The sequence below is a fragment of the Taudactylus pleione genome, unplaced genomic scaffold (genome assembly GCF_031769625.1).
Source record: "Taudactylus pleione unplaced genomic scaffold, aTauple2 ptg001032l, whole genome shotgun sequence".
Taxonomy (NCBI): Eukaryota; Metazoa; Chordata; class Amphibia; order Anura; family Myobatrachidae; genus Taudactylus; species Taudactylus pleione.
The window spans coordinates 7,893,806-7,910,997 of NW_028285433.1; the positions used below are offsets into that span (position 1 = coordinate 7,893,806).

The 17,192-nt window shown below is 42.4% G+C and overlaps 1 protein-coding gene across 1 annotated transcript in view; it reads right to left on the minus strand.

Annotated features, from left to right (window-relative positions):
• The window catches only part of SVEP1 (sushi, von Willebrand factor type A, EGF and pentraxin domain containing 1), a 470,252-nt gene that overhangs the window by 260,795 nt on the left and 192,265 nt on the right, over nt 1-17,192 (minus strand). Inside the window, exons 6-7 of the mRNA XM_088461305.1 lie at nt 16,100-16,279; nt 3,264-3,458 (exon numbers count right to left, since the gene is read on the minus strand). Coding sequence (XP_088317431.1) covers nt 3,264-3,458; nt 16,100-16,279 — 375 coding nt within the window. The remainder of the gene's footprint in view (nt 1-3,263; nt 3,459-16,099; nt 16,280-17,192) is intronic.

The following is a 17,192-nucleotide window of genomic DNA, read 5'->3' on the forward strand; positions in this document are numbered from 1 at the left end:
GTGACTATTTGTTCTGTTACAAAGATGCTGATATTTGTGCAACTGGGATCAATCTCCACTGCCATTCATTCTGCTGTTCTCAGCAGTGAATCATCTGTCATCCACAAAGGTCAAATCGATTGACTTATTCAGTCCTCTCAGTATAGTTACAAATAGTGTATGTCTGCCTGCAGTATTCTACAATAACCAGTAAACCCTGTGTAATTCACTCATACTGTACTGTTCAACAATCTATGTTGTATAAACCAGTTAAACATCTGGTACACACTTGAACACAATTGTGTGTGATCCAGTAGGTTATCACACTGCAGTTGTAGACTGCTAAGGCCAGTGTGAAATTATCAGTACAATTTCATGTGTATAATATTCTTATGTGGTGCTTAGATAACCTTACTATATTAAAGCAAATAATATTTAGAGCACTTGATAATCTTTTCACTTTTCACACTGATAGTCGCTCTCAGGGAGATTCTTTTGATATTTATTTATAACCACAGGCAGACGTCAGACAGAGTAAATAATTTATTTGTACAGGTTAAATGTCTGCTAGTAACATGCATATAGTTTTATTGAAACCACTTTCACTCCATCCTAGCTATATGGTAGGAATGTGTCTAGTGTTACTCTGGACAAAATATAATTAGAGCAAAAATAACATTGCTGCTATGTCTTCTGTTGGTTTATTATCAAGTTAGCTATAACTCTAGATTATATAGCCTGTTAATTAAGGCATTCAGTATGTCTGAGGATCATCCATTCAACGGGCACACTGATCTAGGTTCACCTACTAGCAATTGCTGAACAAAGTTTCTTGTTAATTAGAATACCACTCTTCTACCTCTCAGGTACACCATAACCCTGTATGTGACACTATTATAAATGCAATGTTTCAATAGTGAATTGCACTTTGGAGAGTGTCATTGTATTACTATTATTATTATTATTATTATTATTATTATTATTATTATTTCTTATAGCTGATGCTGTCAGCACTGAAGATAAATCCCCTTGGGGGATACTCTCCACTCAGAGGGTCACACTGCACACCATATTTAAATACACATCATTATGCACATAGCAGGAGGTATTGCTGCAAAATAAAAATAAAAAAACAATGTATTGCTAACTGCCTAAATGGAAACTAGCTTGCTCATTTTTAACATTAAAAGGACATATAGGAGCCCATCAAACTGGGTCCGTTTGACGTACGTTTCGCATCCAAGATGCTATTTCAATGGAGTCTCCTGATCGCCCGTACACACTTGCCAATGGACAGATATGTCCGCAGACATATCTGTTCATTGGCTGTGCAGCACAGCCAATACGATATGTCTGTGAACGACGTTGTTCACAGACATATCATCTGTACACACTGGCCGACGGGGGCACGATATATTGGCCAATCAATTGATCGGCCAATATATCGGCCAGTGTGTACCCAGCATAACACTAGACACATTCCTACCATATAGCTAGGATGGAGTAAAAGTGGTTTCAATAGAACTATATGCATGTTACTAGCAGACATTTAACCTGTACAAATAAATTATTTACTCTGTCTGACGTCTGCCTGTGGTTCTAAATAAATATCAAAAGAATCTCCCTGAGAGCGACTATCAGTGTGAAAAGTGAAAAAATTATCAAGTCTCTAAATATTATTTGCTTTAATATAGTAAGGTTATCTAAGCACCCCATGAGAATATTATACACATGAAATTGTACTGATAGTTTCACACTGGCCTTAGCAGTCTACAACTGCGGTATGATAACCTACTGGATCGCACACAATTGTGTTCAAGCGTGTACCAGATGTTTAACTGGTTTATACAACATAGATTGTTGAACAGTATGAGTGAATTACACAGGGTTTACTGGTTATTGTAGAATAATACTGCAAGCAGACATACACTATTTGTAACTATACTGAGAGGACTGAATAAGTCAATTGATTTGACCTTTTGTGGATAACAGATGATTCACTGCTGAGAACAGCAGAATGAATGTCAGTGGAGATTGATCCCAGCTGCACAAATATCAGCATCTTTGTAACAGAAAAAATAGTCACTATGTGTAGTTATGACATTTTCATTCTAGTAAACAGCAGGATTCAGAATATATAAGAGACACTAGCGGATAGTAGTGAATTTTCAGGTATAGAGGGTTTGGAGTGGTATCCACCAAATAATTGAGGTTGATAATTGACCTGGACAATAATACACCGCTAATACCATAAGCTGCATTCTAGATCAAGGCCCACATTCCAAGGACTGGGGTAAATACCCTATGTCTGAGATGTCCGTTTTTTAACTGACAATATAAACTACATACATGTTACAAGTACATATCACTTCACATTCTGTTTTTATAATTCGCTTTTAATTTATGTAATAAAGGTAACATTTTAGGAGATACTGCTTTTTTGAGTGCCCCACTTTAGAACACTACCTCCTTTTCTTGAGTGAAATAAATGGTAGTGTTTTAAAGAGATAACCAGAGACAATGGCCCTCTTCCTCAAGAAGGATCTAGCATCCGAAACGCGCTGTATGGAGAAGCATGCCCAGGAGGTGGATGGAACCAAACTGATAACTTTAACCTGACTTTGAATAAGCCTACTGAGGTGGTGCCGAGCTTGGGCCCGGGACCTTACTGCTTAATACTAGCAATAGCTCACCGCAGCGGCCATAAAATGGTGACAGATCCTAGGTCTTGTTACTTGTTATTTCTGGAATTGTGCTTTGGAACAGCGCTGTATATACCCACCGGGCTATGTTTTACTTTTTGGTCTGTATCATGTCATTTATATGTGTGTAAATAAATATATCTTTACAAAGACATTTTTTTTTCAGTGTTATATATGTATAAGATTCATTTCCTTTGTGCCAAACACAAATATTATCATTATTCAAGAATTATAAAATAATCAGTTAGCATACTGATGATGTGTGATGTCTTATTTAAACATTTTTGATGCACTTAAAGTATTAAAATAAATATGCAGGAACACCCATTTTAATAGGCTACAATGTAAAAATAAATGTGGGTAGGCTGGTTGTCTAGTTTCAAAAACTCATCCATTCTCTGAACAGATGACAATATCATGAAAATATCTTTGTGCATGCAAAAAATGTGTAGTGCAGTGTATTGTTTTAATACAGTGTGGTGCCCAGTAGTGTTAATATAACTTAAAAACTACAAAATAAACTATTTAAGTCATAAAACATTTACAATGGTCCACAAAATATTTTTTGACATTTGTTTTTACCTTTGCATACAGCAGACTGGGCATCTTCACTCCATTTTCCACTTAAACATTTTACTTCATCTTTACCACCAAATAATGCAAAACCCTTTTGACATCCCAAATAGCACAATGATCCATGTACAGCTGACTCTTGTCCACAAGTTATTGGGAATATCAGAACGTTATAAGGTTTGTACAATGCAGGACAGAGGATTTCTGCACAACACAAAAACATGATTAGATATGCAATACCACTTGGATGCCAATATATTTTATCATGCAATATATATGTATTACGCATTTCAATCCCATTGAATCCCATTGGATTACTATTAGTTATAACTGTGTTGGTTGATATTTTGTATTTGTCAGTATCTGCATATGTCAACAACTATACCTTACAAAAATAGCAGTGCTCATATTTGTATTTCTTTTCTTAAATATTGAATACAGATAATTAAACCAATATATAAAGAGCTGAAAGGGAAAAAACATTTTTTAAACAGCTGACCTGTGTTTATGAAGTAATATATTAATTCAGGCATATTGTTACTATTATTATTATTATTATTATTACTACTACTATTATTAATAATAAACTTAATTTATAGGGCACCATAAGGGAGGGCAAAACAAATAGACAGTACATGCTAAACCAGTACGGTACAATGCAGTAGACAAGTAACAAAGTTCAACATAGTCACTGACACAAAGGGTGCAATGAAAATATTCAGCGTAAGCTGAAACCTGTACCTATTAGCATGGGCACAGATAACGGTTCTAGGTCATCTGAAAAAGCAAAAACAGTGGAGTGAGAACCCAAGGAGGAGGTGTAGAGTGTAGCTGGTGTGCAAGAGAAGTAGGTAATGAGAACAGGAGGGAGGAGGGCCCTGATCATGGAACTTACAGTCTAAAGAAGGGATGGGGAACCTCAGGCCCAAGGGCCGTATAAGGCCCTGGAATCAATTGGTCTGGCCCTCTGAACTTTTTTCTACTAGCCTCATCTGGCTAGCAGGGTGCCTAGAATGGAAGTCTGCAGCCAGAATCTATGCAGCAGTGCCATCTGGAGCATCCTTAGGACACCTCAGACGGTCACACCGCTGCCCTTACAGCTCAGGCATTGCTGTAATCACAGGCAATTGTGGTTCCACCCCATGTGACATCACACAGAGGGGTTGTGGCCTGCACCGGGTCTGCAAATAATGTTATATATATCAAAATGGCCCTAGGCAGAAAAAAGGTTCTCCACCCCTGGCCTAAAGGGAAGGGGGAGACAAACGGAAGACATGAGTGACCCAGTGTATGGGGAGCTAAGGGCAGGAAGCAAGAATGGGAGAATTGGAGGGTGCAAGATGGTGAGGTAGACTGTGTGGTGACATGGTTAAGTGGTGGACGTATATGCTTTTATGAACAGGTGGATTTTCAGCTCCCTACTAATAGGCAGCTGCTTATAGAACTAGAACTTGGAGGGTGCTGCGGGGCTAGTCCATTCACCCCTTTCCATGTGTGATGTCATGTACCGACTACAAAAGAGTAGCCAGTAACACTAGCACACACAGAGGGGGTTTCTGAGTACCCAGAAACGCCCCATGACAGACTGGACAGCAGGCACCATCTTCTTAAGCCCCACCCCTCACAGCAAAATGCTGCAATTTGTGGGTCAATTGGAAGGAGGCGGAGCCAATATGACGTGCTTCCATTAGAGTCGCATCATTTGGCTCCGCCGGAGGGGCCTAATGACAAGGTGACAGCCTGCCAGGTTTCATCCTTATCAGGTCTTCAACCCGCAGCTGCTGCAAGGTAAGTGTGTGTGTAATGTATGTGTGACATACAGTAGGTGTGTGTGTGTGTGTGTGTGTGTGTGTGTGTGTGTGTGTGTGTGTGTAAGGTATGCGTGACATATGTATGTGTGTGTGTGTATGTGTATATATATAAAATCCTGTGTCTGTCCCTGAGTAATACTGAAGAATTCTCTCATCAGGCAGTAAAGCCTCTATAGCCTCTGCTGTGCTCCGGATGCAGGACATTGCACATTCACTCAGCCATTCCCCCTAACCACAAATACTGCACAGCACTAAGTGGTAAGTAATTTAAGTGTGTGTGTATGACAGAAGGGGAGCAACTGTGTATGAGAATGTTGGTCTCTATGTATGAGAGGAGTGTATGTACTATGTATTTTAGAGAAAAAGTGTGAGTTATTGTGTATGAAAAATGTTGTGTGTACTGCATGTATATGAGAGAAGAAGCATGTGATGGGGACCATTATAAAGTGACTTGGTAGAGTGAGAGTCGTGTCATGGTGGCAGGTATTTTATACAAAGTGAAATTATGGCAGGTTCTACATTAAAAGTCACATGTTGGAGGAGTATCATTTACAAAAGTAACATTGCAGGGTAGAGAGAAAGTGAAACTACGTGAGTCAGTGTGTGGGCAGGATGAATCATGCATAGGTATTTTGGATGCAATATATCCCACCACTTACCACAAGCATTGCGGCGTTAATAACGCCGGTATGTATGTACAATTGCTCTTCTGAAAAAAAGCCGAAATTTGCGAAGAGAGGACTTCCGGGTTTATGACTGGGAAGTGCTTCTGTACATGTGTGGCCGATGGCCAGCGCATGCGTGAGTTGCAGGGAACACTAGGAGAGATCCTACTGTTTCCTTCTCTGGGAAGTGTGTGGTGAGAAGCTCATTGGATTCTATTAGGTAACGCCATCTATAGATGTGTTGGGGATGTAGTTATGAGACTGGCGTCCGCGATGCCGGCGGTCTAAATCCCGCCAGGGGAAGCCCAACAGGAGACTTAAAATAGGCGTCGAAATACCGACGCCATTCTTAGTTCTGAAGGATTACACAGAAGGATGCCAGCCCGAACGAGGTAAGTCTGGGGCACCCTTAGTGTTAGCTGTGGGGGGGAGGCTTAGGTTTAGGTAGCATAGTGGGATTAGCGTAAGATTTTTTGGGGGTTAGGCACCCCTAAGGGGTAGGGTTAGGCACCACTTGGGGAAGGTTAGGTTTAGGCACGAAGGGAGGGAAACTTAGGTTTAGGCAATAATGGGGAGGGTTAGGGTTAGGCTACAAGAGGGGAGGGTTAGGGTTAGAGGGAGAAGGGGAAGTACACTTACCCGACCCCTGTCGGAATACCAACCATCTGTATTTTGACAGTAAGCATCCCGACAGCCGGCAATACATCTCGATTCCATGATGTTGCCTATCGGGTACAAGCTCCGGAATGTTTTGCGGAGCCTCCGAAAATGACATTTGTGACCGCATTTTAGCGTTAGTACATCCCGTCCTGTATGAATGTGTGTGTGGTTATGAAAGAGAGCGATTGTAAAAAATGTAGGCAAGCATGTACATACACTCTGAAGGTGCCCACACACATAGGGATTTTTCATTCAATTTGGCCGATTTCGACGAATAGTGACGACTAATCGGGTAAAATAAGTAAAAATCATGAGTTTATACTCACGAGCACGATGCCGATGCGCGTCCCCGCTCGTCGTACCTCGCATCCTCTGATCTGCCGTGCTGTAGGGCAGATTAGAAAACCTGGAACACGATGGAAGCCGATCGTGAGGGTTTTTTTCCCTCACGATGACTCGTACAATTCATCGCGCAACGCAGAATTTGACTGACAGCTTCCTGTGTACGCCCCTCCATCATCTTGAGCAACATTGTGCATGGAGGAAGATAGACGCACATTCAGGAGCCTGCACACTGAAGTGTTGTTTTGTCTGAAGTTTGGTGAGTATTTGTATAGTTTAAATGCAACCACACTGACCACCAATATGTGCTCCCCCACTGCCCACCAATGTGTGCCCCCAGGTAATAAATGCATGACCCAGCCACCGCCCGCTGTAATGAGGCGGACGGTGGCTGGGTCATGCATTAAGCTACCACTACCCACCAATGTGTGCCCCCTACCTAACCACTAACTGCCCACCAATGTCATAGGGCCACCTAATAATTAATTAGAAAACCAATCAATTTTTTGTAAAATTAATAGACAAAAATATTTAATCAAGATAAACAAACATATTCCAGTAAGATTATTCATATTGAAATAACATATTGCTGGAAGCCGGGGCCACAATGTATACTTGTGCCATGTGATTATTGGCATGTTCAAACTGGCGTCTGACCCACCCTATCACATACAGCCAGCTACCTATTCATAAAATTTGGTGATAATGTTGTTTTGTAAAATTGTTGTTAAAAATGTATATTGCACACAGTTTAGTGCACACTTTCAGTTGCCTACAGGTCAGTGCACATTGTACTTAATGCAGGCTATTTTTTGCTATTTGTTGTGAAAAATAAAAATGTTTTTCTTAAAACAAGAAACAAATGTGTGGTGTGTTTTTTTTACTTACCTTGCAATACTGGTACTGTAGCACTTTAACGATGGCTTTGCAGGTCTCCGGAATGATGACGCCCAAGGACTGAGGTGAGATGTCTTCAGGTCTTCCAGTGACCTTCCTGTAGCCAGGTACCTCAGGGTAGCCACAAGTCTGTCTTCAGCAGGGATAGCCCTCCGCCACCTTGTGTCCTGTCTCAGGATGTGGGGGGTCACCAGATGCAGCAATTCTTGGAAGGTGGCGTCATCCATGAACAGGTAGTTCCGATAGTCATCCGGTTTGTTCTCCTTGATCTCCATCAGCAGGGACATGTGAGAGCGGGTATCCCTTTCTAGCAGCCACTCCTTGGTCCAGCATGCTCTTGTCCTTCTTCGCTGGGCCCTCTTCCTAATCTCCCGGACCCTAGCTTCAGCGACCAACACTCTATACTGATAGGGACGCATCAGTACAGAATTCAGGAACAGGATAGAATGCAGGTAGGTAGCACACACTTGCAGGTAGAAGACACTTTGTAAAAGGCAAGCCAAATACAAAGAACACAGTAGCAATGTACAGGATTCAGCAGGTATACACCTAGCCTCATCTAGTAGCAGAGCAGAATGTGCACAGAGTTTAAAGTGCGCCAGCTGTTTATACTCACTCCCATTGTTATAGCTATTTAAATTTCCCACCAATAGTCAAGAGCCTGTTTTTTTTTTTTTAAACTCACGACCAATCTCACAATGCATACAATACGATAGATCGTGATATCATAAAACAGATTGGGTGACTTTTTATCAAAATCGTGATCACGACGGCAAGGGAGCTCCCGTGAAAGTTGGAGGAAATTGGACAAGAAATCGGCTCGTAAGCACATCGGTATGTGCGTGGGCACCTTAACATACAAAAACACATACACAACTGGACAAACGGACACACAGTGAAGTTTAATCACCAGAGTCACCCTACAAATATACTAATACGAATCTAGGGCACATGCACCCTGAAATCCCTCCCAAGGAGCTCAAACTTTCAACTTGTTTGTATTGGGTTGCAGTCACAACTTCAACTTTCACTTGTACACATCATAATAGACCTGTTTACGAAGCGCTATGCTGCCCCAAAGCTTCTCCTCTCCATTACTTTGGAGACATGTCTCCACTGCTACTTTCACCCACTTCCAACAGGTATAAAATAATAATTGTATTTATTTAAACATAATCTGTAATAACCTGTATGAGGTTATAAAAAGAGGTACATTATATGCTGGTGTCACACACACAAAGGTGGACTTGTGCTTCAGTTTCCTAGCAATGTGATGTAGAGATTTTCAAGATTTAATTCATTTGTTTTCCCTTTGATTTAAAAGAGACATTTTGGGCTGAATTCAATTAGCCATGAGTTGCCTGCAGACTGCAAATAGCTTAGCACAAGTTTTTGCTATTCAATTACAAGTTAATTCGGGTCTCATTGAGAGCTAACGCAGCTTTTAGTTCACAGCTCCAGATTACTTGAAAAGTAGGGAAAATCTTTATTTTAATTCAAAAAAATTCAGAACACAATGCAGTACCCCTGGGACACCCCTCCAAATGATTAATACTATATTTAGAAGTTTTAAAAAGTTAAATTTGGCCAATAAAGACAGGTAATTTTTGTGTGTGTGTCATTTTCTCTAAGGGATAACATAATGCGGGTGATATAAACTTACAGATAGGAGTTGCATGTGTTTATTCCAACTTTTTACAAGCTTGCATATTCATACTTAAAAATCACTATAGAGAAATTGCAATGTACTTGTCAGGATGCTGCCTGGGATCGGCCATTACTCACCTCTGCGTTGGTGTCCTTGGGCTTAGGAGTCCAGACGCTGGGAGCGGAGGTGAGTGGTGACTGAATATTCTCCCTGGGGTCCGCTAGGGCTTCCGTGCGTGCATCCAGGTTTTCAGGGTGCCAGGCATGGGCGCAGCCATGTTGGTTCATATCAGCTGACTAGTCTCTCCCAATGATAGTTCTGTGGTCAATCAGCTGATCCTCTGATCCAATGATCAGCTACCCAAGGGTATTTAAGTCTGACTCCAGGAACAGAAAAATGCTGTTCAACTTCGCTGTTCCAGTGACTTGTGATTCTCACCAGTGTTGCTCTGTGTTTTTTCCTTCAGAGTGTTGCTTCATCCCACTTACAGTTCTCTAGAATTCCTGCATTGGCTTCAATGCTATTTTCAGTCTGATTCATACCCACTCATGAGCACATTGCGCTCACAAGCAGGTCGATGGTGGGCCAGTGCGCATGCGCAGCATGTGCAATGCGCGTGTGCGAGCCCCGTAGCGAGTGAGTACTTCACTTGCTCCGGGGCTCACAGCAAAACGGGGTGGCTGTCGATGTTGATCGACAGCTCGCCCTGTTTTGTAGGCGGGTAGGGGGGGTGGCTGAACAAACGGAGGTGTTCCCGAAGAAATGCCTGCCATTTGTGGGCGGCCCTACTGACATCACTCATGATGTCAGTAGTGGACTTCCTGCTCTATTAGAACAGGAAGTCCACTCGGGCTTGCAAGACCTGAGACCCTACCACAGGGTCTCCTCACAAGCCTGATGGTCGCGATAATCGCGACCATCTCCTGTCCGCTCACAGAAGCTCTGGGTGGGCACCCACAGCTTAGCGAGCGGACAGGAAAAAAAATAATAAAACACTCCCCGCCCTGATTCAGAGCGTGCGCTCGCAAATAGCGAGTACCTCTGAATCAGGTCCTTAGTTCTCTCCCAGTTCTCCTGTCTTTTATGTTTCTATTCCTGTGTGTCTTGTATGTGCTGCTAGTTCTATTGCAGTTTCTCTATGTTACTGAAGTGTCAGGTTTCCTGCTAATCACTAATTAGCTCGAAGCTGGTCATCTAGCAATCACCAGTATATGCCTGGGTCCACATCTCCCTGTGTTTTTCTGTGCAAATCAGCACCTGCATTTCTAAGCATTCCCAGTATATGCCTGTGTCCACTCTGCTCTGTGTTTGTCTGTGCAAATCAGCACCTGGATTTCTCAGCGATTCTCAGTACATTTTCCAGTATTCTCAAGCAAGCCTGTCATTAGGATCTCTACAGTGTCCTAGCATTTACTTCATTAGATATAGTTTCAGTCTTCTGCCATCACCAGGTACCTGTCCAGAGGACCGCGACCTGCTCACTTGGTGCGGTGAAAACTAAATCCCAATTGGAGGGGTCAATGGAGAAAACCACCAAGTGAGTTAGACTCCGTGCCTCTGGGCAGGTCTAGCCAAACCTGGGTTCGGCCACAACTAGGAGACCTAGCTACAGTCACTTCCCTATCACCCGAACCCCCTGGCTCACCGTCCTCCACAGAGGAACACTTGCACCGGATCGTGACAGTACTCCAAAATACTCTAAACACTTTTATGTGATGAAATACACTTGCTGGCTATACTTTTTCCATCATTTATAAATGTTGCAAAAAATCAAATATTTGACAAAATTTACCTGTCTGCAATACTTTGTAACATCCTGCTATGGCTACTACTACTGGCATCTTATTTGTCACTTTTTTTTGGTTCAGGGTGACTTCCCTATTTTTTCATGCACTTCTCATAAGTCACACTCTATAGAGTTAACTCGAGACATTGGCACAATGCCATTCCTAATTGAGTAGCATGGGAATCAGGAGTGTGCTTTATGAAAATATCACGTGATATATGTGAGAAATTAACGCAGAACATCACAGTACAGACCTCACACCTAATTGAAACTGATCCTTTATGTTTTGTACAGACATACAGACTTTTGCAGTGCCTTTAATCAAGTACCTAAATACATAGATATTGACTTAAAAAAATCGTCACATAAAAAGTGTCCAATGCAGCTTATTGGGAAAATTATATTTTTTTAACTTTGTTCTGAAAACTAACATTTGGACCTTATACCCTCTGGGCAGCAATGGAGCCTTAACAACTTTCTGCATCAGATATCTGTGCATCTGTACTGCTTCAACTAGTTAGGAGCAGGTAAGAATTATTATTTTTATTTTACAAAACTAAAGTATGTGAGGAGCTAAGAGGTAGGTATTGGGGGGTAGGGAGAGAGGGGCAATAGAATGAAGCTTAGCCTAAGGCATTGAGAAACCTTGAACTGGCACTGCGCTAATTATATTATAATATTCCTTAAAACAATAAAATAACAGTCTCAGTAGTCAGTGCTATTCGTGACTTTTATTATCTTCACACATTTAATACCATAAGAGAGTACCATACATTTTTTAATTTTATGTACTTTTTGATATGTAATGGTAAAATTATCTAATTTTGGCATTTGTGAGTATACAAATATCAAACTTTCTCTGGTCAGATAATTTAAATTGACTAAAACATTTTGTTCACAAGGTAACTGGATCAGACTTTAAGGTCTCTATTTACTACAATCCGCATTTGTAATGCAGATTGTAGTGTGATTTTACAGACTGAATTCGCATTGCGAATTCAGGCAATATCACAGGGATTTACTACAAATCCCTTGCAGGGACAGAGCTTGCGGCAAATCCCCACCGCACATTTATCACGGTATCTTCACAATAAATACCGTGACAAGTGCCGACGCATGCGCCGACTGACCGTTGCTAAGCCCTGCCCCAGCACTAAGCCCCACCCCCATGATCGCTGGCCCCCCGTGACACCCCCCCTCCCCCCGTGAGCCCCTCTCCCTTAATTACACTTACCTGCAGTCATCGGTGCTCCGGTTATGTCCCATGTGGCTCCGGTCAGCTGACATCCCATACTGCACTGGGACCCGTTCAGGTGATGACCGCAGTGTCGGACTCGAGTATAAAGGGCCCACCAGGGGTATGCAGTGCTAGGGGCTCGTGCTTAAGGGGTGTGGTCAGCCACCAGAGGGTGTGTGGTCAGCCACTACAGCTGCTTAGCTAACCATTAGGCAAATATTGGTGTAGTTTCTTTAGAAGTGCATCAAGCACCCATGTTTATCCATGGTCCTGCTCCACCAGGTAACTGACCCGCTAATAGAGTAACAATGTATAATTTGAGGGCACAGTCTTGAACCTGACACCTAGTGGAGGGGGTGGGGCCCCCAGACACTGGTACCCACCAGGGAATTCTCCTATACCCCTGTGGGCCAGTCCAACCCTGGATGACCGGGCACCAGTGCAGGCTGGGAGACCAGCTGACTGGAGGGAGTACATTACCCGGAGCCCCAATCACCGGTCCCTGGACTCAGGTAAGTTTTTTTTTCTTTTACTATTTTATTTTTTATTTTTTTTAGCAGAGTTCAGCGTGTGGTCTGTTTAGATCACACAGCTGATCACTGGGGCTGGCTCCGAGCTCTGCTGTGCCCGTAAGAGCAGAGCAGGAGTCCGGTAACCAGGGGAGACCCTGGATAACACCACCTCCAGGTGGCGTTATTATCATAGGGCTTTCCCTGGTATTTTTTCACAATTTATTTTTAGTAACTTCGGCCAGATCACATTTCCCATTACAATTATGGGAAATGCGATCTGCTTACTAAAAATAAGTGATAATTAGGGCTTCGAGTAGAATTTTACTAATTCTACTCCATTTGCCCTGTAGTAGCTTTAGGTGATACTAAAATAATGTGAAAAGGGTGTGAAAACACCCCTTTTCACTTTATTTTAGTAAAAATAATGTTAATAAATAGAGCCCTAAAACTTTTACACTCATAACTTAGAATGCACAGTTATTTTATATTGGAGTAGTACTTTCATTTGATGACAAACATGATTCTGAGTAACCAGGGCTGTAATAGGGCTTTTTAGCACCCTGAGCCGGCCAGGCCCCCCCCACTTGGCATAACGTAATTTCGAGGGGGCATAGACGTCAGCTCCAATATGAACAGCAGCACCACTGTTAAATCCTCAGGATGCTCCGGGGGGCTGCACAGGCTGCTGGCTGCATGGCTAGAGCATCCAATGGTGGTGTTGCAGCAGCATCACTGGCTGCAGGGTGCCTTTAAAGGCACACTGCTAGTCAGGGACCTTGGGGCAGAGTTGATGCCCATCATAGAGCCCTGCACTCTGTGCATCTGCACCCTTTGTGCACCCCTAGTAACAGCCTTGTGAGTTACTGAAAATTCCATGCAAAACAAGTTAGCATTCAAATGCTCAAACTGTATATAGATTGCCAGCAGCCAAAAAACTAACAGTGCAGGAAATAAGTTTTCCCTTACCAGTTTTGGTTGAGCTAATATGGCATTACAATTGTAATTAGGGGATGATTAAGAAAACTTACTGTATGACTGAGCCAAGTTGGTAATACTGTATTATTGTGACAATTGTAATGCCCTATTTTAGCGTGGAGGAGGTGTTAATTGTAACCTATCACTGTTAGTAATAGTTAATATATTTAGCTGCCAAACTACATATACAGATGTGTCCACGTACATCTAGCCTCCTTGTGCGTTAAGCAGTCCTTCCAGTTGTGCCAAAGAGTTCTTATAGTCACAAAGTGATGCCAATAGGATGCGACATACCAATATTCAGTGTGCGACTGCAGCTGTTTCTGCATGCAAAATGCTATGTTATAGAATCACAGCCGCTGACACTGTAATGTAGCTTTTGATATAACCGCAGTCACACACACAGAATATAGGCATGCTAATTATCATTTTAATCAACAGAAGCTGATTTTGCATCCTATTTGCATCACTTCGTGAATAAGAAACATTTTAAGGTAAAAAGTCTTAGGAAAAGACGCTCTGCACCAGGGGTGTATCTAGGGATGCAAGTGCCTATGCAGTGCCCCCAGTTGTAATCCCCCCTATGTTGCATTGTCCCCAGTAGTAGTCCCCCCTATATAGTGCCCCCAGTAGTAGTCCCCCCTATACAGAGCCCCCAGTAGTGGTCCCCCCTATGCTGAATTTCCCCCAGTAGTAGTCCTCCCTATACAGTGCCCCCAGTAGCGGCCACCACACCTAAAGTTCCCCCAGTAGAGGCCCCTCCTATACAGTACCCCCAGTAGCGGCCACCCCACCATAAAGTGCCCACAGTAGCGGCCACCCACTATACAGTGCACCCCCCCTGCTGTGCCAGGCTTACACACACACAATAAAAAGTAATACAACTTACCTGATCCCCGCTCCTGACGCGACCGCCGCTGTTCGCTCCGAGTCCCAGCTCTTCATGACATATGTCCAATCACCTGCTGCGGGGGGAGATGGAAGACGGAGCTCATGAGTGAGCTCCAGCCGGCTCCCTCCGTGGACGATGCAGCAGCTAATGAGAGTCTATCTGACTCTCATTGGCTGGCTGCTGTAACAAAACACACAGCCGGCCTGGCGGTTGTGTGTTTGTAAGCTGTGTAGGGCAGACCACTCTCTCACTGTTGTCTGCCCTACACTTGTGGGGCCGGGGGACTAGTGGGGGTAGTCCACCACTTGGCTGCTGGTGGCACTGCCGGACGGCGCCCCCCTTTGGTCGGGGCCCATGGCGAATGCCATCCTGGCCGGTAGATACCCCGTTGCTCTGCGCTTCCCGAGTCGCATGTGTAACGTGACTTGTAGTGCACGGAAGATAGATGTATGTGGACACATCTGTATAAGTCTGCACATTCTTATGAAATAAAGCTGAATTCATGTTATTAACCAAGTGATCTACAATAGTTTTCACAATAGTTTTCACTGCTACAGCTCAGTTTCCTCATAGATGTATATCACAACTTAGTATCCCATGAGTAACACATTATACAAAAATGTAAATGTACAGAACCATTTACAATTACTATAAATGAAAGTTTCTTAAGAATCAAGATGAGCATCCCAAATTAATTTTAAATATTCAGATTTAATTATATATGATGGCTATTATTAAAATAAAAAAAAGAAATATAAAACAATTATTCAATCAAATAAATAATATGTATCATTAAAAAGTGTAATAATGTGTTTGCTTTTTTCTTTCGACTCAAATTCAAATAAATCTTAGTATATCGTAAAGAAAATGCATGTAAATCACATAAATATGAATAGAAAAATATACAAACCTGTACACTAAGTACAGTAGAAAAAAGAATATGCTCCTAAATACTAATGGTGCATACACACGATCAGATTTTTTCTTCAGATATGGACGATAACGATTTAAAAATCGTTCAGTCGTTCATATCTGATGGAAAATCGTTCATATCTGACATGCCTGAACGATGGACGATCAACGATGCGCGTTCCCGTTTGTCAGATAACGATATCTGACATCTGATGGGTTTGCAGTCAGACTTGGACGATTCCATTCATTTTAATGCAGTCAAAAATCGTTCAATCGTCCAAATCGTTCAAATCGTTCAAATCGTTTAATCGTTCAGTCGTTCATCTGACAAATCTGACAAGTCTGACAAATCTGACCGTGTGTACGCTCCATTAGGCATTAACCACATCCATTGTTTCATTTCTTATCACCTCTCAGACTATAAATTCTATAGTATTACACAATAGAATATTTGATGATAATTTATATTAAATCTTAAATAGAGACATTTGAGACAATAAAAATATACCTGTGCAGAGAGGTTCCTTTGCATCCCAGTGTGAATTTCCTTTACAAACAAGCTTAGAACTCCCCACCAATTTATATCCGGCATTACAAGACACAGAGCATACAGTTCCATAGGAAGCATCACCTGATGAACAGTTAATCTTGCCATTTTCAACCAGCTGAAGTTTTGGACATGTGCGAACTGGAAAAAAATTACACATTTACTTGCATATATAAACTGTATTTATCTATATATATATATGACTGACAGTCACTGACTCATCAACGCCCAGCCCAAACCCCTGGACTTAGAAAAATGTAATTCGGGGAGTATATGCCTTAGATGACGTAGACACCCACTAAGCAGGGAATCCTCGCAATTCGACTCCTAAGGGAGTGAAAAGGACTGTTTCCTCCCCCTATGCAATGTACTGACTGACTGACTCATCAATGTCCTGCCCAAACCGCTTGACCTATAAACATGAAATTCGGGGAGTATATTCTTTCCATGACATAAGCACCCACTAAGCAGAATTTTTTTTAAAATGTGGCCCCTTAAGTTGGTGAAAAGTGGTAAAATGTTTCCACTTGACCAAGGTTATTGGGTGACAAAACAACATATCCCAAGTGCTGTGGGACTGTAAGCTCATTGTCTGGGTCCAGTGGTGGCTTCAGAGGTGGGGCTGCAGCGCTGTCCAAAAATCAAATAGGGGAGCCGCACCAACTGCCAGTGATGTTTGGCAGCATTTGGGGTGACAGTTGGTGTGGCTCCCCTATTGTAATATTGAACTGTGCTGTAACCCCACTTCTGGAGTTGCCATGCTAAAGACTTTGACTAGGTGTTTTTCCATTGGGATACTTCACTTGCTTGCTTTGTATTTGGATTTTTCATTTTCTCAAACATGGCAATTTAGTTTTTCAATGTTAAAGGGAAGATGATGCCATACACCATTGTCCCATTCACAAGCAGGGGCACTGAGAGGGGGGGAGTGGGTACTAATTAGCCGGGCTTGTTGGAGGGACTTGGCAGGGGCCCGGGACCGATGCCACTCCCCCACCCTCTTATCTGTTAGCAGCCCAGCACACACTGTGTGCTGAGCTACAGTGGCAGACCA